Below are 23,230 nucleotides of genomic sequence, written 5' to 3'. Positions count from 1 at the left end.
TGCTGTCTCAGTGCAGGGCCCAAAAGAGGAGAGCCATGAATACACTATGCACAGATTAGCTGAGGCACTGCCAGTGCTGCAGGCAGCTGTAGCACCACAGGCCCACTTGACCCAGCTTAAGCCCCAGGGCTGCTTACACAGGAAGTCCCTGTCTTCCTGGAGGAAAGGGACTTTGCACAGCACTTGGATTCTCACTCTTATGGTGGAGACATCATTTCACTGCTCACTTTCACAGGAGTCTGGGTTCATCACAGCCAGGACTATTCCTGTGCTTGGCTCCAAGCCATGGTCCTGTCCGCTCCTGGGGATGTGCAGCCTCAACACAACCTTCATCAGTGGTGGGGCTGGAAGGGTTTTGGGTGTTGGTGGGCTTTTTTCTCCCTTTAATGCTTTTGAAAACCAAGGGTGGAATCCATTGCTTCCTCCATTCATTGAGATAGGACAAATACATTGGTTTGGCCATGGTTTTACTCATGTTTTCCATGCACCTCACAATTGTATGGGTTAAGCAACTCCTCACAGCTGGCATTCCTGCTTTTTTAATGCTCCGTGTGAGCAGCAAGGGCAGGACACCGAGGAAGGGAGCTAACCACCCTATGCAATGCAATGGGGCCAAAATTGTAATGGGAGAGGTTTTTCCCTTCCAAAGGCTTCAAATTCATTTCTGTTTCCTGCGAACGCCCGGAGGGTGCAGTGCAAAAGCCACATACAAACCTGGCTCCTCCGGCTGGCTGCCACCTGCATTTCTCTCCCATCCAGGCTCAAAAAAATCTGCTCTGCTCTCACCCTGCAGCAGGATTAAAACACTGCAAAAAGCCCTATGGGGTGAGCATGGCTCCATTGGGAAGGCGACCAGCAAGCACCTCTGCAATGCTGGATTATAAAGGTGGTCAAAAAGCGGCAACTCCCACTGCCTTTTGATAGAGAAAACCAGCACAGGAATGTGGGCCAGAAGATGCCACTGCCAGCTCCTCTCATGAAAGGAGCAGCTAATAAAACACAAGGAGGTGCATCTAATGCACTTTAAATAACAACAGAGTGAAAGAAACGACAGGAGACAAGGAATTGGCAGTGATACAGCTCAAGTGCTACCCAAGGCACTCCTCTCCTGTCTCCCTCTCAATTCTAACCATCACCTCTCAGTCCAGTCCCAGGACTCTGGGAGCTCCTGGATGAGCCCCATACCATTCCTGCACCAATGTGATGAAGCACACCTTCATGGAATGGAATTTTTACCAGTTTTAATCACTAGTTTGCAGTCAAACATGCCCTCAGTGGCAGGATATTCTTTCATCAGGAAGCAGGAGGGCAGCTCTGCCCACCTGCCATCCCACTGGGGGACTCACCCCCATCCCTCTGGTCAGCACAAGGCTCCCAACAGCTTCTCCTGCCTGTTACTATCTGTGCAAAAAACAGCCCCCATCTTCTTCATGTGTGCCCCCTCCCAGTGACAAAGGACAAGCTGAAGTATCTCTGTTAAGTACATTATCCCTTTCCCTAGGAAGCCAAATGTTGGAATTACTTAGCATGGAGCACACCTAATTTATTTGGCTAATTATTTTCTGACAGCTAGGCTCCAGAAGACCTCTGTCAAAGACAACAGCTTCTTTTGTAACACTGACTCTCTTGGCCCCCGGCTTGCTGAGAGCCCTCACTCACCCACATAAACACTGACCCACAACTCTTCCTGCTCAAAACTGAAAATCTCACCACTATTTTGTAGCACAAATTCCTGTTCAATACTCAAGTAGTTTTGAATGCACAATCATCCAAAGAATTTAACAATGAAAAAAGAATGATCATGGTTTTTGGGTTTTTTTCCCCAAATTTAGATTGTTTTTTCTATGAGAAAAACAAAGGAAGAAGGCTGTGACACACCAGCCAAAGTCTCCACTTGCCCCAAAACATGAAAAGCCCTGAAGCCACTCAGAAGTCATCACCTTGTCTCATTCTGTGAGGCATTTTACCTGAAGCACCCTCCTGGAACACAGCATGGCCTATGTTAGTACACAGGAAATTCAGAGCAAACAACAAAGTCACTTAGGGCTGTTCAAGCAAGAACCACTTAACTCTCTTACTCCACTGCCTATTCATAAGGGTGCCCAGCTCCTCACCTGCAAATAAGGCAGGGTGGCTGCTCACCCAAAATCAGAGGGGTGGTGTGAAGACACATTCATGGAGAGCTGCCTCCAGAGCCCTGCCACACAGGAACTTATATATTTAGGATTGCACCAGCTCCAATACAAACACACTCTGTTATGAGGATGCAAATGAAGGCAGCCATTTAAAAAAAAAAAAAAAAAAGTAAAAAAAAAGAAGAAAGAAAACTCTTGGTTAAATCCGAATTGTCTTTCTGCTGCAGGAATCCAGTGGATATGTACCTGTGACCTTGCTTCCACTAAAGAGTTCGTGGAAATGCAGATGCACCTCCTGTCAACATCAGCGAAATACCTCCTGTGCACTTAACTGTCCTCGGATCTGCATCTTGCACAAGACGTGTGTGGTAGTGGCATGGGGGAAACAGCTGAACATGTACAACAATTAGCTTTAAAAATGTAAGATTCCGGCTATTGTTTCAGTTGCCTGTCCCTGGGGATCCTCAGCATTACTGTATTATTGGTGATGCTAAACGGGGTTTTCAACAAAGCTGGTCTGAAGGATCGTGAATGCCAAAACAGCATTTCAACCCATTAAACTTCACAGATGAAACAATTTCTTCTAAAAATAATGATCAGTTCTTCCCACCAGAAAAAATAAAAGTCTGGCCAATTCCTACCATGCCAAGTTTACAGGCAGGCCTGATTTTTATGGCTGAGTTTACTAAGCTCTGAAGAAAAGCAGGTTAATAATGGAAACAACCAACAGAGCTGAGTTATAGGTGAAGAGAAGCCACCCTACACAACAGGGCAGCCAGCAACTGCTGGTAAATGCATTCCACCTCGCTAATCCTGAATTTTCCTGTTCAGAGGAAAAGATGAGATGTCGTAGCTCCTGCTAACATCCTTGCCATTATATCGATGCAAATACAGTCAGGAGGCAATTACCAGCTCAGCCAAGGACCAGCCATTGTGGGGCTGACAGTAGCTTGTCAGAGGAGAAACAAATACCCTCAACCTTCTCCAAGATTTTACGTCTTACTAGTATAAATCAGTAACCCAATTAATGAGGGGTTTAGCATATTGATTTGCATGGGATTACATGAATTAATGACACACGTAGAGGGAGACAGTGTGGCAGGACATGCTGGGGAGATGAGCAGCTATGTAGGGGAATTGTATTGCTGCAAAACATGAATGAGGAGCACGGGCACCCCAGATTTTGTGATAGGGATGAAGCTGCTCCTATTCAGCTCCTATGAAACCAGCAGGGGGACAGACATTACCCGGCTGTTGAAATGAATCATAGAATCATTAAGGCTGGGAAAGACCTCTAAGAATATCAAGTCCAACCCTTAACCTAGGAATGCCAGGTCCAGCACTAAACCATGTCAATGACTAACAACTGGAGCAGATTTGTTGATCCAAGTAAGAGCTGCTTTTAAAATCAAAACTTCAGGTTTAGCAGTTGCAGCAATCTCTGGCTGGTGTTGAGTGGTGATGGCTTGCAGGGGAGACCACCAAGGTCCAAGGGTGAGATACATTGCCGCTCTGCTCCTGCTGGGACACAGGGACTGCCTAAGAGGAACCACCACAGAGCAAAGGTTCGGGAAAAAGGAGCCAGGGCAGGAAGGACGCACAGGGCCAAATCATAGTGAGCAGGCTAAAAGGCAAAAGGGTCTCCTTTTGATCAAGGCAGAGCAGATCCAGGGAGGAAAAACATCCCCAGCAGTTACCCACCCAACAGCACAGGGATAGTAACCAGAGGAAGGCAACACCACAGCAGGACTTGCCATCAGCAAGGGGAAGGCACAAGCAGCAGCTGTCACTGATCTGGTTACTGCTGTCACCAATGGGGGACACTGCCACATTCACAGTGGACCTGCAGGTAGGAGGGAACAGGTTGACTTTGTGAGAAAGGTGACAGACAGGGCTGGCAACTACTGTGGGACACATGATAAGTAAAAGCATCCAAACAGGTGGAAGGCATTTTTACGTGCCATGCTATGAGACGCCCAACACCGGATGCTACGATGAGGTAGGAGCCAGGACCAGAGGGCTTGCCTAGTCCAGCCAGGCATCCAGCAAAGCAATTAGGGGATGGTGATGGAAACATCAGCACCATCTGTCTAAGAAATGAACACTGTTCTGAGTTTGCACTCTCCAGAATTAATACACCACCTTGCCTGTGAGGACAAACCCAGGCTGGCTCAGCCAGGAGGGGAACAGCAGGACCCTGCCCTGGAGCATGGAAAGACACCTCTTGTTGCTCTGGCCATTTGTCCTGACTTGGGGGGGGCACCAACACAACACAACACAAAACAAGAGACTCTTACAGTCCAGTTACATGCTCTCCTTTTCTCTCTCCACGTGTCACCTGTGAAGCCATTTCAGGACAGGCACTGAGCTGTTAAAACAGGTCCTATTAAGAGCTGGATCTTTTCATTCCAGCGCTTTGGGAGACAGCATCTTCCATGCTGCCAAGGACATCACCTTTCTGCTTCATTTTGCATTTGAAGCACACTTACCAGCTCCATTAACTTTAATAATTAATTCTATATATTGGAATTTTTCTTTAAATCATGCTCATAATGGCACTGGTTATGTGGGGAAAAAAAAAATCTGAAAAAGGGGAGCACATGCCTTCCCCAAAGTGAGCAGCATGTCTCTTCCCCACCTGTATGGTTTAGTTCGCAGGCTCATGTCAGAGAGCCAACTTCGCACACAAACACAAAATAGAAGCAGGAACACAACTTTTGATTGTCCTACATTGTTTACTCTTGTTTCTTGCAGCCCCAGGTGACAAATCTGTCCCTTATATACTGGAAGACTCTTGTGCTACTAACGAAGTCAACTGGACATGCTTAAAACTGATGGGAGATCTTTGCATTGGTGGCTTGTACCAAACTAAGGAATAATAAATTAGTGAGCAGTTAGTTGTAAAACGATAATTATAAATTCAGAAGTGGTTTACTTTTCTGAGCAGAAACACTCAAAAGCAGGAGAATTTACAAGCAACTTTCTTACATATGAACACTTATGCCAAGAAGGGAGATGTTGGAGCAGGCAGCCCCTCCAAACACAAGGGCTTTTGTTCCACCAATCTCAGAGCTTCTCAGAAGGTTTTTTTTTGGTTTTGCTTGTTTTGTTTTTGGTTTGGGTTTTGGTTTGTTTGTTTGTTTGGGTTTTTTTGTTTGTTTGTTTTTTCCATTTAACTCTGCTGGCCTGCCAGCTGGGTATGAGCCAGAAGGGTTGTCCAGTCAGACCTTACTGCGACATATTTACAATAGTAGTGCATCTAAGGTTTGTTTATTTTGGGATTAAAATTCAAATGGCTAGAACCATTTAAATATTTAAAGAGCAATCAGAAAATGCCATGAAACCAAACAAATCAGGAAAAGTCATGGAAACCATCAGCAATATTTAATTCAGAAATTCTCTTTGTTAGGGAACTTAGCTGAAAGAAAACAGCTGGATGTAGTTCAACCCTCTAAATTAAAAACAATCTAACAAGGTCTATAGGGATAACTCTTTCAGCTACATATTGGAGACCAGATTCACTTCTACCACGTAAATGCAATAGCACTCAAAGCTAGAAAGGAAATTCCTCAGAACTGAGGTAGTTTCTAAGTATCAGCACATTTTCCAATTCCTCGCAAGGCAACTTAGCTATTTACAATCCATTTTTTCCCCACACATAAATTTGTAATTTTTTCAATTTTATGGTTCCATGATTTATTTTCTAAAGAAAAATAATCTAGCCAGAATATCCCTAACTCTACTATCATCATGTTTTAATAAATAACTGGCTACTTCTAGTAAAATTAAACCTCCAAGATTATTTTTACCAGCCAAGAATACTCTGTCTTTATAGCTTTGCAGAAATTTGGTGTGAAAATAAAGTTGAGTATAATGCTGACCCTGAGCTAACAAGTAATTAATGCTCCAATATAAAAATAGAAAATTATTCTTTATGACACAAGGGTGGAATAGAGCAAACCTTTTCTCTCTGGATTGCTCTCCTGGCCAGATCCCAGTGTCCAGCCAGACCTAAAGGCTTCCCAAAGCAGGAAGAGACATGCAGAATAATTTTGAGTCTTTCCAAAGACTTTGCTTTCGCTAAACTCTTTTAAAAATTATTTAATCTCTTTTCTTAAAAATATACATTTCTTTTATTAATGAGTTGCTGTTCACCATAACATTGTTCCAACTCCAACAGCACAGGTAGAGAGAGGAAGGTGTCTCAGGTAGTGCCAAAAAGCTACAGGTGCTGGGCATCAGCTCCCAGCCAAACACACCCAAAATGAGGCATCTTCAGCCCTGCCAGCTCCTGCTCCCATGTACGTGCAACAGTGCCTGCTCCTTCTCTTTTGCCCCCATCAGAGAGGAAACAAAACTCATAAAAACAAACCCAACCCCTCCCCACCTGCCCTCCCACACAGGATTTCTTAAAACCAGAACCAAAACCATTAAAAAATCAATCCAGCATTCACCTAACAAATGTGCAGACAAGACACATGTTGGCATTTGGATCTGTGAGACAACAAGTTGTTTCCAACTGAACAAGTTTAATGCCTCATTCCCATGGGGGATGCACGTTGGGAACTGACCCACAGGAGTTACAGCTAATTGCAAGGATCCCAGGGAACAAATGACAACTCTTCTCAGCATCTGCAGAATGGGAATTCTCTGTAGTCCCTTCCAATTTAACCAAACCTCCTGTAAAGCAAGCACAACCTGCTCCTGGCATGGATGCCCTATGCAAATGGGGCCCTTGGCATGATGAGCAGCTCTGCCTTCACCTTCTGTTTTAGCGCATAATAAAGACAAATGACTTCCACTTCTCTCCAGATAAGGCAACTAACATAATGTGGATAAATGGGAAGTTAACTACATGAAACATTTTCTGCTTTTTGGGCAATTATTTTTTCCTCATAAGATAACATGATAAATAAAACCTGCTTCTGTACAGATATTTCTCATTTCAGAAACACATACTTGTTACAGGCCAAGAGAAGACCTTGGGGTTTTTGTTTTCATAAGAAGTACAGTAAAAGAAAAACACAAAAATGAAGTGATAAAGACACAAATGTTGAGCTAACTACAGGCTTGTATATACATTTTTGTTATCCACCTCTAACATCCACTCTTCGTGAACGGGAGAGACTTGTAGTTCCCGTTCCTGTTATTCCCAGGATAGCAAGGGGGAAAAAAAAAAATCAGTATCTTAAAACCAGTGGCAACATAGTAAAAACTGTACACTGTTGTCCATTAACTTAAAAAGCAAAGTCTCTAGATGGTATAAAAGTGAAAGCAGGTGCCTTCTACCTCTGATAATAAAAGTCTTTTCCCCTCCCCCTATGCTGCACAATTATCTCCATTGTCTTTGCATGGCCAAGAACAAAATGTTAAGGAGCAAGGCTGCTTGTGATAGACCGCTTCTGGTGGCAGCAGAAGTGTTCACGGTCTTATCGCTCTTGCTGGAGTTCCCAGTGACCTCAGTGGCGTTGAACTCGAATTCTGGGGAGCACTGCTGGAGCTCACAGCCGCTGCCGCTCTCCTCCCCGCTGCTTTCCTCACCTGGGGAAACAAACACACCTGCTGTCCTCCTCTGCTGACTGCGCAAGACAGCAGGGAGAAAAGGCAAGAGTGTGGCTGTTTTGGTGTTCATGAGAAGTAAGCACGGATCCCCATGTTAATGTGACTTCTGTGTGCAGACATCACACCTGGGCAATGTGTGCTCGCAGCCCAGAAAGCCAATGACATCCTGGGCTGCACCAAAAGCACTGTGACCAGCAGGTCAAGTGAGGTGATTCACCCCCTCTACTCCACTCATGAGACCCCACATGGAGTTCTGCATCCAGCTCTGGGGCCCCCAGCATAGGAAGGATCTGCTGGAGGGAGTCCAGAGGAGAACACAGAAATGCTCAGCAGCTGGAACACCTTTCCTATGAGGACAGACTGAGAGAGCTGGGATTGTTGCAGTAAGACATGGGGTAATGGTTTTAAACTAAAAGAAGGTAGATTTAGATTTGATATAAAGAAGAAATGGTTTTATGATAAGGGTGGTGAAACGCCGACATAGGTTGCCCAGAGAGACAGTAGGTTCCCCATCTCTGGAAACACTCAAGGTCAGGCTGGTTGGATGGGGCCCTGAGCAGCCTGATGTAGTAGATGATGTCTCAGCTCATTGCAGGGGTGCTGGACTAGATGATCTTTAAAGGTCCCTTCTAACCCAAACCGTTCTATGGGTTCATGGGAACACCCCTCCTCACACAGCCTATCAGAGAGGCTGGCTCCCACCCTCTTTACTAACACGCTTACCCACAGCTGAAGCTTAGCCAGCTACCCGTGTTAGCATGAAATCCAATTAAAAGAGAAAAAAGAAAAAGCAAAAGGCAAACAACAGCAAACATACTTATGTCAATGAAGTCGACATCATTCCCACTGTAGGCATTCTTCAGCTTGTTGGTCATTACCCGCAGAGCCATGATTTGCTGGCGAATCACCATGTCTGGCTTGGTAATATCGACTTCAACCTCTGGGTTATTCACTTGACTTGCTAAGCCATTTCCAGTCACTGCAAAGTCATACCTGAAAAGAAACCATTCCTGCTGGTACCAGAGCTGCAGCTTGCCAGGGTACCCTGCTCAAGGATGACAGCATGGGAACTCTGCAATGCCACCCCTGCTTTCAGTCTGGGTGATACTCTGAGACCAACAGCATCTTTCCACGTGCTAAACCTCACACAGCCCTTCACCAACTTCTTACCCCATCTCCCTTCCCTGCAATTTCTGCAGCAGGTGGAATGAAGCACTGTTTTCATTTACTCTGTGCCACAAAGACAGGGGAATGACAATTTTCTCCCCAACTTGAAAAGAAAATAACCCCAGCAGGAGAAACATCTGTGATGCTGAAGATGAGATCCTGTAGCCCCCCACATCAGAGAAGGGGAGAGCCAAGATGCTTGGCTTCAGAAGGTGTACATGCTCAGATCTGAGCACGTGTGCAGCCTCCTGGTTTAAAAGAGAGACTGAGCAACAAAACCCAACAGAATACATTTCCTGACACAGGTATTTGGAGTATCATCTTATACAGCAGGGATAGGACACATTTCTCTTTCCTCCAATTACCTGACTTGCTAGAAACACTAGTTTAACAGAAGAAAACATTACTTTTTTTAGTTATGATGCCAGCATCAGTATCACAAAAGAGAGAAAAGCTTTTAGCACAGTCTACTGATCCTGGAGACCAGGCAGTGAGCTGTAAGCATACATCTGAAAAGCATGCTCAAACCCTGTCCTATATATGGGAGTGACAATGATGATGATTATTGGTGGTGACAGTTTTGTTATTATTGGTGATCAATATTATATGTTTCAAAGAAGTCTGAGACAAAAGTGTGGAAAACTACTGAACTTCTAGCTTATTGGAGTCATGTAGAAAATAGTAAAGCAAATTATCTTGCCCAACCCACATAGGATAATCCAGCCTTCCCTGTCACCTCGCCCAGTGCTGCCAAGTCTCCATCTCCCCTCGATACTGGTGCCCTTGCACACACTGGGGGTAACTGCTGTGAAAAGTCCCTAGAAGCTGCTGATAAACAACACTTCAGGAGGCAGAACCTTTTCTTGTCACGCAGACCCAAAACATTGCCCTAGCCAAGCATGGCAGAGCACACACAAAACAGTGCAAAAGTTATGAGGTATGGGTTTGTCCTGAAGCCCAAAACTATCAAGGGCAAAAACTGCTATTACTTAGAAAAACTGCTGGAAAACCCCAGACAACTGCTTTTTTTTCTTTTTTTTTTTTAACAGAATATCTTGGATTGTGCTTATTTCCTCAGTAAGCAAAGAGGGAAGAAAAAAAAAAAAGAGAAACTTTTATTTCCAAAATACAAGTTGACCAGCTACATAAACCATATGACAGAAAAACTTTGGCTTACTCATGTGTTGGCAATTTCTTCCTTACAAGATTAAAAAAAAAAAAGAGTTTTGTAACTCCTTTTTCCATAAAAAGTGTGAATGAAACCACTGGCCTCCTTGTGCCACAGACCTCAGCAGTGGAGAAGGTCTCCATCCTCCATCACCCCTGCCCTTGCTCAACAAAGAAACCAGTTCCTGGTGGAAACACCAGCTAGGGCCACTGGGGCAACAGCGCTGTCAGACAACACAGGCACCCCTGCTCTGTGGCTGTGATACAGGATTTAGTACAAATCCGTGAACAATTAGTAAGGGGCTTAAATCCAAGGAGAGACGCCGTGTTTGGGTACCTACACTCTGTTCCCTTCTGTAAAAGGAACCCCCACGTAGAGCTTGGACAACGCTTTGGTGTTAACATTCCAGCTCTCCCATCTACAAAAATGAAAGCCTGTCTTGGGTGAGCTAGGATCACTCCTGTATGAGAAAAGGGCTCATGGAGAGGGGCCAGGACACAGGGTAAGTTTGGGGTGAAAGGGAGAGGGTTAACCAGTGGCAGCAGCATCGCCAAACCTGCTCTTGGCGCTCCCGTTCCAGCACTCATTCTCATTGACAGTGCCTACAGACATCTTTTCATCATTGCAAATATTGCCAGGGAGAGATGACCAAAATTTTTTGGCTTGTTTCAGCTTCTCTTTCACATCAGTAACCTATTAAATAAAAGAAAAAAAGAAACACAAGACATAATCCAGAATACCAAATGCTCAGTAAAAGTAAAGTTGGGAAGATATTTTTTATTGCAACAGATGTGTACAGGCCAGATCTTCAGCTGTAAGTTTTGATGGTTGATTTGCTTTTTTAATACAAAATTAAACACTGCTCCTCAAACACGTATTATTCATAAGCCAAGCTTTTAACATAGGCACTTCTCTGACATAGAACCATTGAGGTAATTAACGTCTAGAGACATGGGCAGATTACACTCCTTAAGAGAGTTTTAAGACAGCCAAGGAATACTAAGAAACCATATCAATTAAAAATGGAAAATTATACACTGTGGTGCCTGGGTATGAAGCACCTGTGTGGCACCAGCAGGACCAGGCACTCACCAGTCGGTCCAAGCTTGTGCCAGCAGCTGTTGTTGGTCGCTCCTCTGGGTTGTAGGGTCTGAAACGAGCACTAAAACCACTTTCAGAGACAGAGCGAGCAGTCCGGCCTTGGGCAAGTGTTTTTGGCTGGCCACATCCCTGGAAAACCTAAGGGAGAGAAGGAAAAGAGTTTATGAAATTAAAGGTCACAAGAGCCTCCCTTTTCCAGGCTCCAACCCAGCTCCTGCCCAAAATAATACGTCAGCTTTATATATATACTTGAAAGGGCATTCAAGAAAAAACATATTGACAAGAATAGGGAAATAAAACACATTAAATAAATAAATCCCAAGCGTCCTCTTGGCCCATTTACCTTCTGAGACACCTGCATGCTGTTCTCCTGCATGTTCATGATGGCATCTGAAATTTTTACGTCAATGGGGTCCATGACTGACTCAATGTTGAAAGGTCCCTCCAGCCTCTCGGCTACCAGCAGCATTGAATCTAACACAGAGAGAGAAAAACAAAGGTTTGTAATGGAGGAGCTTTACGAATAAGAGGTAACAAGGATAACAGTTTGAGCACATGGACATTAACCACTGCAGTATCACCTCTGACCAGTGCACATCTCCAGGAAGCATTTTGCTCCGTTCCCAGAGCCTACAACTTCACCAGGCACTTACAGGCTGCCAGCACCAAACCACAGGCTTATGTACATCAAAAGCCATCACAGCCTGCCAACAGCGGCCTGTAATCAGCTCCTCCCATCAGAACAAGCATTACTAACACCCTCCTTTCCATGCTCATTTATTAAAGGTTGCCTTGTGTCATTTGTTTTTCAAGACTGCTTTCAAAGCCATTGGCTCGTCATGCTGGTCTTGAGCATAAGGCACCAAATATGCAAGGGTCCAAGAAAATCCTTGATATCATATTTTCTTTATGGGCAGCTACAGGCTTTTTCCTGCCTGGGGAAGCCAAGGGATTGCACCTCCTAGCATTACATGGACAATTTGCACAAGGGAGGGAGTCTGTGTGAGAGCAGGGTGAATGCTGTGCACTCATGATGTATTTGGCACATCTCTGTGCAAGGGGAGATGGAAAGTCCCTCAGCCAACACTGGGTCACTCCTTCTGTGCTGACATGCATGTCCTCATCAAATGCATCGTTAAACACAGCAGCTACTGGACATCCACTATTTCCTCTGGGAAATTATTACTGGCATTAAGGCTTTTACCCTACACTGCATCTAAGCCCTCTCTGGTTCTCCCCCACAAGGTGCCTCCAGGAATACACCTGGCACTGGTCTCTTTCACCCACCACCTTAATTTACTGTTAGCTTTCACTGTGGTCCCTCAACCCCAAAGCACTTGCTGGTCTCCTCTCCTGAATTACCTCATGATGCTCTGCGCCACAAATTCGTCTTTTCCCAGTTGCATGTAATTCTTCAAATTTTCCTAGCCTGAGTGACAAGGACACAACAGCCCCTCTGGCCCCAAGGAGCTCCTCCCTGCTCCTAAGATATGTCTGGTCCCTTCCATTAAAGAGAAATAGGCATTTCACACTCAGTCTATTAATCTTTCTCACAACATTCATCCTCCTCCTAAGCGCAGAAGGTACTTTGCACAAACAGAAAACTTCTGTGGACTCTGGCTATCTGTTAAAGCCCTATAAAGAAACTCCACATACTGAACAATTTAGTAATAGCTCTGCCTTAGAGCCCAAGTCATGTTAAATAAGACTACATTTAAAAAAACTACAGATGATGAAAAATATACAACTAAGCTAATTGTGTATGTAAAGTTATTATTATCAATAAATACAACAAAACACAAGAATTATAATAATAATCCAACACCATAACCCCCAACATGAACTGCAGATGCCTTCCTAGCCTGTAAATCCACTTTTTAAAGACAGCTTAATATTCTAAGGATGTGCTGGTTGCTAGTTAAAGGACTATCACTTAGTTAACCCCCTCTCATTCATTCAGCTCCACCAAGGTGTGGGTATTTAGGGATTGAGCCCTGGGTGGAGCTGGAGGCCCCAGGAAAGGCCCTCGCTCTGCAAGCACACACCACCAGCATCAACGACAGAGCTCTTTCAGGACATGGCCAGAATTTTGCAGTCAGGGACTACAAACAGGTCTGAACTAAATGCATAAAAGGAAAAAAGGAAAAAAAAAAAGGAAAAGAAAGGAAAAAGAAAGGGGGAAAAAAAAGGAAAAAAAAAAGGAAAGAAAAGGGAAAAAAAAAGGAAAAAAAAAGGAGATGGTAATAACAAATGAAACAAAGAGTCTTAGACTGTATTGTTGTGGGCTCCAATAAAGTGATGCTTCAAATCTCTGAGTAATGACTGCTAGCATGAATATACCATTGTGCCAGAGGAGAGAAAAATGCTTTTGATGTGCTACCAAATGGAGACTTTTGTAAACAAGTGGAGCACAACTTAAATGTGTTCATCACTGTCAAAGCTTTTGGGGTTTTTCACGTGCATAAAGAACATCCTGGTGCAGTGTGCAGGAAGCAGCTCATTTAAAATAAAAATATTATGAATACACAGATAATAAACCACACAAAATGAACAGGGGTTTTTTGTTTCATTTTTTGGGTTTTTTGTTGTTGTTTTTTTGTTTTTGCTTGGTTTTTTGTTTGTTTGGGGTTTTTTTAGAAAAAAGAAAAATCATTCCATTTTGTAACTACTTAATTCTCTGAGTGGCCAGGAAAGGCCACAGATCAATAAAGTGTTTGTGAAAGATTGAAAGGAAACATAAACCCCAATTCTTCTGGCTGTTTGGCATCTTTGTAAACTTTGAGCCGGGCAGGACATCCACAAGACCATGGGAATGTAGAGCGAATTGGGTCCTTTGTTAGCAGGGGTGCCATGGCGTTCCACGTATCACAGCCCAGGAATGCAGCCTTTGCTTTGACCGCCGATAGAGAAAATGCATTCAGCCTCCAGCACAGCTGCCAAAGCTGGCAGAGAAAAGATAACGAAAGTAATAATTGGAGTTCGGATTGATACTGGCAAGGAACACTAAACGAAATAAACTTTCATTAGAAAGGGGTGGGGAGGAGCAGGGGCAGAGAGTGGAGGGACACTGCCTCGTGCACAGCTTTGATTTTGGAGGCATCCTACGAACTTTTACCTCACACCAGGAGCTGGCTGGTGTCCCCACAGCAGTCGTGGCAAGCAGTGGTCCCCTCTGGCAGCCCTGACGTTACTGAGGCTAGCTGGGGTTCAGAGTGCCGCCAGCACTCCTGCCCACAGGAGGGGAGGCTCCAGTTCCAGGAATGAACCTTCTGAGCAACTCCCAGAAAACGATTTTCCATTATGGGGAGGAGAGAGGAGTTGATTATAAATAACAATTATTTGCCCCAGCTCTCGTGCAAAGTAATTGATATTTATAAGCCATGGCTTAAAAATGGCTCAGCTTTGCTTCACAAAAAACCCCAACTCTGGCAGAGTGAAACATGTACCCTGGCCATGTATCACAAACACACAGCATGACAAAGACTGTCTCTTTTCCCTGTGATGAGGAGATAGAAGTGGATTTAGGTGAAAAAAACCCCAACCAATCCACACCATCTACCACCATCCCTTAAAGACCCTTTTCCTCTTGCATACATTTGTCCTTGCTACTGGCATTGAGACAATCCTCTGCAACAAAGCACCTTGCTCTCATGAAGGAAAGCAATTCTTTCTCATTGTGCCACCAATAATCAGAAACCCACATCTTCAGCCTCACTGTCTGACTTGAAGAACAAAAGGCAGTTTTCAGTCTTAACCCCAAGATCTGATTTAAAAGGAGAAAGGGAGGGGGAAGACCTTGACCATTCATTAACAACAATTTTTTTTTTTTAGGGGGGGGAAAAAATTCTTTGCACACAAAGTAGTACTCCAGATATGTATATGGAGCCTGAATTCAACATCTTTGAGCAGAGCAAACCTTTGTGGAGAAAAAAAATCATGAAAAGGCACTGGAGATTAACGCTGTTCATTCAGGAATGCTCCAACCCCTCCAATAGCCAGTTTGAAACAAAGTATACCCCTGTCTAATTGGTGTACAATTGTGTCAGGAATAGAGGGAGAAATAATTAAAGTTAAAGGGAAGAAAAGAGTACAATTCGGTCATTATTTCATACTCCTCAGCTTTAAATGGTACTTTGGAGAAATAAGGAATTGCAAAGTCGCCTTGTCTCAGAAAACCTACAAACTTTACATCCCAGCTTTACATAATTGACTTACTTATAGACCCACTAGCACACACAAATGCGTATTTCACATACACCCACATTTATATAGACTTGCAGCACTTGCTACGAGTTCTCTGATTTAACTATTCTTAAAATGACTTGATAGGTTCAAAATCTGCTTTCGACTCCTAATAAATCATTGCCATAACTTGGCATTTAAACCCACAATGCAAAATCATATTGAGCCCACGGAGGTGGGTTTTGGGGATTTTGTGCGATGGTTTGGGGGGAATTTTTTTGGCTGTTATTTCTTTAATTATTTAAACACACACACAAGGTATCTGTGGCATACGCTCTGCCCTAAACACCAGATATATTTAATTTAATTTGTCTTGAGTGGCAAATTGAGAGAGAAACCAAAGCCTGGAACATAACCAGCACCTGTTCACTTATTAAATTGTCTGAGAAAGCACAGCTTAAGTTTGCTGTATCTGTACTCTGCTGCAACCATCAACCCAGAGTGCAAGAACCAAGCAAATACCACCAATAAATGTAACAAAGCTTAATACCATACTTAAGTAATAAGTGGGCAAGAAGCCCTTTCGGGAGGAAGCACTCCAAGAGGAAAGCTTTGCTTCCAACCTGGAATCACATGTATTTATTTAGATCTGTTTAATAATCTCAATTATTGTATGCAGTCCCTGAGCAGTCTTGTGTGACAGGGCTCGCCAGCTTCCCCTGAGGTTCATTTTTAGCCGCATACCACCTACAGCAATTAGCTGCTTGTGCTTTTGTCTGTTTTCTGGCACTATGCCCTTCCCTTTTATGGCATTCCTCTTTTCTACTTGGACTAGATGTTTGCAAGTCTCCTGGCTTTGAGCTATTTCAGCAACAATTGCAGTTGAAATACTTAAGATTCTCATGAGAAAGATGGCTGGGAGGACTGGGGGGGTGGGGTGTCAGCGTCCCAGAGAATGACTTGGAAACCCAATTTAGTGTCATATTTAGCTCCCAATATGGAATAAACACACACAAAAAGAAAGCCTTCTGAAAATAACACCCTACACACATCCAGTTGGCACGGGCAGCAAAGTGAAAATCCAGTGCACAGAACAGAGGAAAACAAGTTCTAAGATATAAATGTAGCCTGAAATGTCAACTAGCAGCAATTTCCCTTTTTTTGAAATCTTGCAACTGAGTGAAAGGGAAATCTTTTCTTTCTAACAATCTTTTTTTTCCATGAGTGGGATGGGAAGAGCACCACAGCCTTTTCAGTAGCAGCAGATACTTTACATGTGCACTTCATCACACGTAACTGGAGTGAAGTGACTGCTCCCAAAGGATGCTTGATCACAGATAAATCAAACCTCCTGGAAAAGGAGCACAAATGAAAACATTTAATATTATCTATTGCCTGTGCCCCAAAATCTGATGCACTGCCAATTCTGATGAGCCTTGACCCAAGGTAGAATTTAACATTTCAGTCTAAATTTCATGTATTGAATGATACCATGTATAAGCACAGAACAGAAATAACAGACAGGAGGAAGAGGATGGCAAAAGTACTCACACAGTGTCACACAAGACCTGCTGACATTGTAAAAGGATGGTGGCTGAGTGCCAAATGAGCTGTTTAAAAACAGATTCAGACATGTCCTATTCAATTTTTGAATGTAAAATCCAGGCCTACAGCTTTTCCCAAAGCTCTTCATGGCTGGCAAGGAGACTCCCAGGCTGCTGAAGAAGAAAACTGGCTTCAGGAAGGACAGCTGTATGGCGACAACAAGGTATAAGGACGATGGAAGAAACAGCCTGCACACATGCTTGATCCAACAAGAAGAAACATTTCAAGTCCACAAGCCCATGGCACCTCCATCCTCCCAAACCTTGCTGCAACAAAGGTCACTGGCACAACAGTCTCATTTATTTAGAGGTTAATGTGAATGGCAAAAGGTGTGCTGTATACAGGTGTGGAAGGAAAAGATAACCATCACAGATACCCTGAAAAAGCTGCTATAGCTCAGCATAGCCACTCACAAAGCTATTCAGGTGATGGACATAGTACCAGTGTAGACTTACACGCAGTTTTAACCCATTGCCTTACCCATAAAGATATTCCACTCGGCATCCAAGTCCCCTTGGTTGGCCAAGCAGCCTCTCATGACATTAAAGCAGTAGTTGTAGCAGGGCTTCACTGATACCAGACCTTGGCAGTGTGGGCAGTACATCATTTTTAGCAGCGCTCGTGTACCCTGTGGTGTGGGGTTCACCTTTATGAGAGAAAAAGAGAAAAGGACAAGAAAATCAGCCCTCGGTCACTAAAGCAAAAAAACCCACACATTTACCCCAAAATGTAGGGGACAGAGCTGTGCAGAAGAGATGCAGTGGGGTCAGGCATCCCCATCTGGTCCCTGCTTACGTGGTCCAGAGATCTGAGGAACAGATGAAGGGGTCTGGCTCACCTCCTTGGGTGTATCTGCCACTCCAGGGGACACAGACAGCCCCCATCTCTGCAAAACATTATTTGCACCATGCAGTACACCCTGTATGTTGTGGACTTCCTCCCAAGGAAAGGACAGGCACCTCAAGGGGACAGGCAGCACTCAAGTTCAGGGAAGGCAGTAAAATGCAGCAAAGTCAAAAGATGTCACACAAGGCTCTGAGCCCTGCTGCAAACACATGCTGAAGATGATGATGCTGGGATTTATCGGGAAAAAGTGGGATGTCAATGCAGTATGTCTGACAGGATCCCTGTACCAAACCCACTGGGAGCGTACTCTCCTCCTCGGTGGGGCTGCGGCTCTTCCCGGACAATTGCCCAGCAGGGCTCCCAGCACAGAGATCAGCTTCTTTATCTCACATTCAAGTCCCTCAACACGGCATTTACATGACAGATACCCAGGTCCATTTATACTCAGTACTCATCACACTCAGTAATGCCATTCCCCACAGCCAAAGGAGGTGGCAGCTACAACCCTGCAGCTGAGGACAAGCCGGGAGGACCCTCGAAGCTGCTGGGCGTGTGAGCGGAGCTGTCTACAGCAGGCACGTCACCCCTGACAGGGGTGCTTCCAACCCTCAATAGGGCTGTTTTCCAAAGTGACTCATGGTCATTCATGTTTGATTCACTCTCTGGCCCAACTTCAAAATATTCATTGAAACCATTTCCATCCAGTCAGTCCAAGGAGCATTAGCTCCATCCCTACCACATGGTGGGTCCATCTGAAGTGTTGAACAGAGAAGCTCCCTCAAGAGCAAGTTTAAGTGTTAACTAGCCACACATGAAAATAGAAAATTGAGATGCAATCAGAGATACACTGACAAAACAGAAGTGGTCTCTGATGTTTCAAACAATGCACCTGAGACTCCTTGTAAAGCACTTAGGGAACTGCTCTAAAGAGGCTGTGATCCAAGACTGTGCTGGAGGAGACACACAACATCCCTGAGAAAGAGTGAAGTCCCTCAACACAAACAGCTGGAGATGTGGATGGCCTTCATATGTCATCTGCTGGAGGTCTGGGAACTGCCTTCATGGCAGAGAGGACAACAGGACTAAGTGGAGATGAATGTACATAAGGAAGATCCAGTACTACACTTTTGCTGAGTACCTTACTATTGCCCATCTCAGTGCAAGGACTATGGAGAAACTAAGCCTAATTTTCTCATGCAAAAACTTGTTGGCAGCCCATGAAACTAGAAGGCAACAGATTTTAACAAACCAGAAAAGAAAAAACATTACATAATCAGGCTGGCTTTGTTAATAACATCAGCAAATTTTTAAACCCTCTTTTCTTACGGAAGGAGATGACAGATAAAGATCTGCTGTGTTTCTGACAACTCCAGAAAAACCATGGTTTCTCTTCAGTAAGCAAGTGAACTGGTTAGAGAGACAGAAGGACAATTTTCTGCAGCTGATGTAGCTCAGAGCTGGATTTTTGCTGGCCAGCAATGTTCATCAGATGGCACTTTACCCTTCTTTTTTATCCACAAAGAGCCTGTTTGGCTGAGGAAAAGGAGAATCCATGTAGAAAGCTGTTTGTGGTGGCTGTGGAATCTGATTCAGATGCTTCGGAGCATACACACATTTTATATTTTATATATATATATTTGGAAGGCACAGTGGGAGCAAGAGCCCCAGCAGAAAGCTCCCTATTGGGACAACATGGCTTTAAAAGAGAGCTGGTTCAAATACTAAGAGCTCAAGCAACAGAAACCAGCTAAACCAGATGATTTATAGTTGGAAAACTGGAAACAGACAAATGTAAAGGTATCATCTGCTATCCAGATGGTGCAGTCCTTGCACAACAAAAAAGTGGTGGGGGGAACTAAATAACATCTCACACCCAGAGACAAGAGTTCTGAAGGATGCTCAAATTTAGTAGCTTAGTTGTTTCTCTGATAAAAATCCCTTCCTGTGTCACTCAGCAGTAGGTGATCTTCCATGCTAAGTCCAGAGGCTTATCAGTTGATCCTGGCCATCTTAGCACTGTTAGCCCTCAAAGGAGTGCTCTGCATCCTCCTCGGGAAGAAAAATAAGGAAAATGTTGATAGCATGAGCCAGGTGTTAGAGCAGTTTGAAGTGGAATGAGAAGCAGGAGGATTCCCCAACCCTATTGCAGAGAGCTGCAGCTTTATGAAAGGAATTGCATGGCAGCATGCTGCAAAAAGCCACCCGCAGAGCCGTGACCTAGGAGGCCCCTTCCCATCTTAGGTTCCCACCTTGCCCCACGAGCACCGAGTGGCTGTGGCCCTGCACAATCCCCCACTTTGATATTCCATAGGGGTTATCTTTACGAATCCCAGCAGATGCAGAGGAAGCTGAAGCTGCTTTCCTGCATTCCACAGCAGGTAATATGTGATGGTCAATTGGATTAGGTCGTTTGAGCAAAGACATGGAACAATTTTAAAAGCAAATGAGGTTTTGCTTCCTTCCCCACATAGGTTTGAGTCCTGCACCGAGCCGAGCAGAGGGTGATCACAAACGGGTGATGAAAAAGACAAACCAAGCCCTGCTAGTGGATGTAAACCACAGGGAAGCTGTTAGTGTGCAATACAGTTGCACGTGAAGAGGAAGACAATGGGCAAATTCATAAAATTGGCATTTTATGGTGTCAAAAAGTGACAGGAAGGCACAATCAGAGATCACCTCTAAGAGAGAGTTTTGGGGACGACTATGAGCAATTACACCTCTTTACAACAGTGATAAATGCTTAGCTGCTGAGTATCACTGCAAGGAGAACCTTAACCCCTGGCACAGGGCCTGTACCCAGTCCAGACCAGGTCTGTCAGTGGGATGTGCCATGTGTTCCATTGGCAATTCTTCACAAGCTTTTAATGTTGGCCCTGCCATGCCAGGTGCAAGCTCTTAAAACGCCATTGTATGTAACAGTAAACCCAGATATGCTTTGTTCTGGCATTGTGTTTATCTTGGAAAGCAACTCAAGTTCATTCAAACTGTACCCTAGAATGACCCTCAAAACCAAGTAATCTCCTTTCTAATAAAGCAGAGTACCAAAGAAAGCTTTATTTGCTGGAGGGGATTTACTCTGGTAGATTTGAACCCAGGTAGTAGTAGCTGCAGTGCACATACCCTGTAAAAGCTTCTGATAGAAGTAAATGCACTCCAGTCCCTTCCTTTCATCTTGTGAAATTTATTTCCTTTCCATGGCATTCCACGCCACTGCAGCAATCTATCACCCTGCGGTTTCATCATGTAAATTACAATTTGTCCATATCTATACGCTTTGTCAAACGTGAACATTAAAAGCTGCTAACAGATGTGTTTTGGCACCAATCTTCACATTCATATCGAACTTGCTCCTTAAAAATACAGATTTGCACACAATTCACAAAAATTAAGTGAAAACCAAACAACGCAGGGCTTAATGCAAACATTTCGTATCACATTTGTTGGGGTAACATCTATTGACTTCTATTGACTGGTGAAGGTAAAATCATGTTCTTGTAAAAATGACATGCTCTTGGCATAATAAAATCTGGTTTTATGTTTGTACCTTGTCATACCCACCCCATTTCAGAGTTTCACGTGAGGGGAATTGTTACACTCTTAGCCTTTTCCAACTTGCTGGCAATTGCAGCTGGATGCGTTCTTCTGATAGAAACATCACCACTAAAGTACACGCCTATCAAGTGCAATGCCTTGTTCACAGCCTACCACAAAACCACCAAAACTCAAGATAAACTGATCTGTGCAAGCAGATGAAGTTCAGAGAAGCAACCAGATTCTTTTTCAACTCCTTCCCAAGACAAGGAATAGCTGAGGAAGGATGAGACCTCCAACCATGGACAGTCCTGCAGGGAGCTCCCACCAGCTGTCAGACAGCCAGAGCTACATTACATTCTCTCACTCTACCCTCAAGTTAACATTAAGAACGTTAATAACAACATTTAAAATCCTGTCAGCTTTAATAACTATTTATAATGACACTGATAACTCAGGCTTTCTTATTTTCCAAGCTTGCACAACAACAGTGTTGCCATGCCAGCAGCACAGCTGCTACAAAACATAAAAATCCAACAACTTGAAAATAAAAATAGTGAAATTACTTTTGTTTTATACTCTGTTTTCTTTGCAAAAAAAATGAATGACAGCAATACTGGCTAAAAAACTGAAGGAGTAACTTCTCAGTGACATGGAAAGATGATTTCAAAAACACACTCTGAAGCTGTGAGATGCTCTAGGCCAGCAGTTAGCTTAGACAAGTGAGTTGTCATCGATTTTTGGGACCAACACAACCCTACCTGCATAATTTTTTCCTTCTCTCAGTGTTGTGCAAGAGCATCATCTTGCCACACGCTGGTCCAGACATTCAGCTCACTGTGAGGCAGAACATCACTTCAGAGGCTCTTAGTTTGCTTTTCCACCCCAAATATTCCAATGAAAGTGTTTTGGAATTAACTACGTATTTAACCAATTTTGCTGGCCTGGTGCTAGAACGTTATAATTTAGACAGCATCTGGTTCAACCACAGATTTGGGCCTCTGAGATCTTGCATAAAGGAACACATTTAAGAGTGATATTTGGGAACTGCATGACTCTGTGTCTCATCAACACTTGCTACCCATGGTGATGTCTGCTGCAGCGTTATCTTGTGCAAGGAAAAGTTCAAGAGTACATTTATGCTCAGTTCCGTACTTACAGCTTGCTCCGCCTGCTCCAGATGGGACACTGCCAAGAGAAAAAGCAGAGCTCCCGAGAATCACACCACCAGGCATTCGAGCTGCTCAATCTTAACATTCCCATGCTTATCTTCCCCAACAGCAACCCCAGCCCACAAGGGGCACAGGGGACCTCAGGGTGCCAGCCAAGCAGATGCCTCTCCCTCTGAACATTTACACAGTGATGCCAGGGTCAGCATCTCCTGCTCACAGTGCCCTCGGGACCAAAGTACCTTTCACACCAAGCTTTTTCTCTGTAGGAACAAGCCTCTTCCTGTCTCAGACACCATGGACCATGATGAGAATTTCGTTTGCTTTAATGAGCAAAACAGCAGGGACATTTATCTGGGCATCTACAACCAAAACCATCCTTAATTATCCCCTCACATTGTTTTCAAAATTAGCAGCAGAACCACAGTGCAGGGCAGAGAAAGAAAAAAACCAAAACCATGCCAAGGGACTGAAGTGCTCCTGCATGATGCCATAGGCTCCAAATCCACAGTCACATCCACGCACTCCAGCCCTAAATCTGAGCTGACTGCTGCTCCAGCCTGCTTTGAAGGCCTAGCACAGGCCCTCAGATGGCTGGCGCTGAGGCAGATGCAGTCACATTCTTGGCAGGTCTTCTCAGGGTCATCTTTGATGTGGAGAAGTGCTTGGTATTGTTTTCTGCATTGATGTTTGCCCTTGGTATGTGGAAGGAAATGTCCTTATGCACGGCAGCCCCTCGGTCTGGCCCCATGGCTTGCAACCTG

The 23,230-nt window shown here is 44.1% G+C and overlaps 1 protein-coding gene across 4 annotated transcripts in view; it reads right to left on the bottom strand.

Annotated features, from left to right (window-relative positions):
* Positions 1-5,497: 5,497 nt before the first annotated feature.
* The window catches only part of GPC4 (glypican 4), a 238,069-nt gene continuing 220,336 nt past the window's right edge, over positions 5,498-23,230 (bottom strand). For all 4 annotated transcript variants that reach the window (XM_032123483.1, XM_032123484.1, XM_032123485.1 and 1 more), the window contains 6 exons: positions 17,401-17,566; positions 11,477-11,607; positions 11,125-11,271; positions 10,589-10,725; positions 8,515-8,690; positions 5,498-7,676 (listed from right to left, as the gene is read on the bottom strand). In XM_032123483.1, the coding sequence (XP_031979374.1) occupies positions 7,468-7,676; positions 8,515-8,690; positions 10,589-10,725; positions 11,125-11,271; positions 11,477-11,607; positions 17,401-17,566 (966 nt within the window). In that variant the 3' untranslated portion in view covers positions 5,498-7,467. The remainder of the gene's footprint in view (positions 7,677-8,514; positions 8,691-10,588; positions 10,726-11,124; positions 11,272-11,476; positions 11,608-17,400; positions 17,567-23,230) is intronic.

Source organism: Corvus moneduloides, chromosome 14, assembly GCF_009650955.1.
Source record: "Corvus moneduloides isolate bCorMon1 chromosome 14, bCorMon1.pri, whole genome shotgun sequence".
Lineage (NCBI taxonomy): Eukaryota > Metazoa > Chordata > Aves > Passeriformes > Corvidae > Corvus > Corvus moneduloides.
The sequence above is the reverse complement of the archived record's forward strand: the minus strand, read 5'-3'. Positions and strand labels throughout refer to the sequence as shown.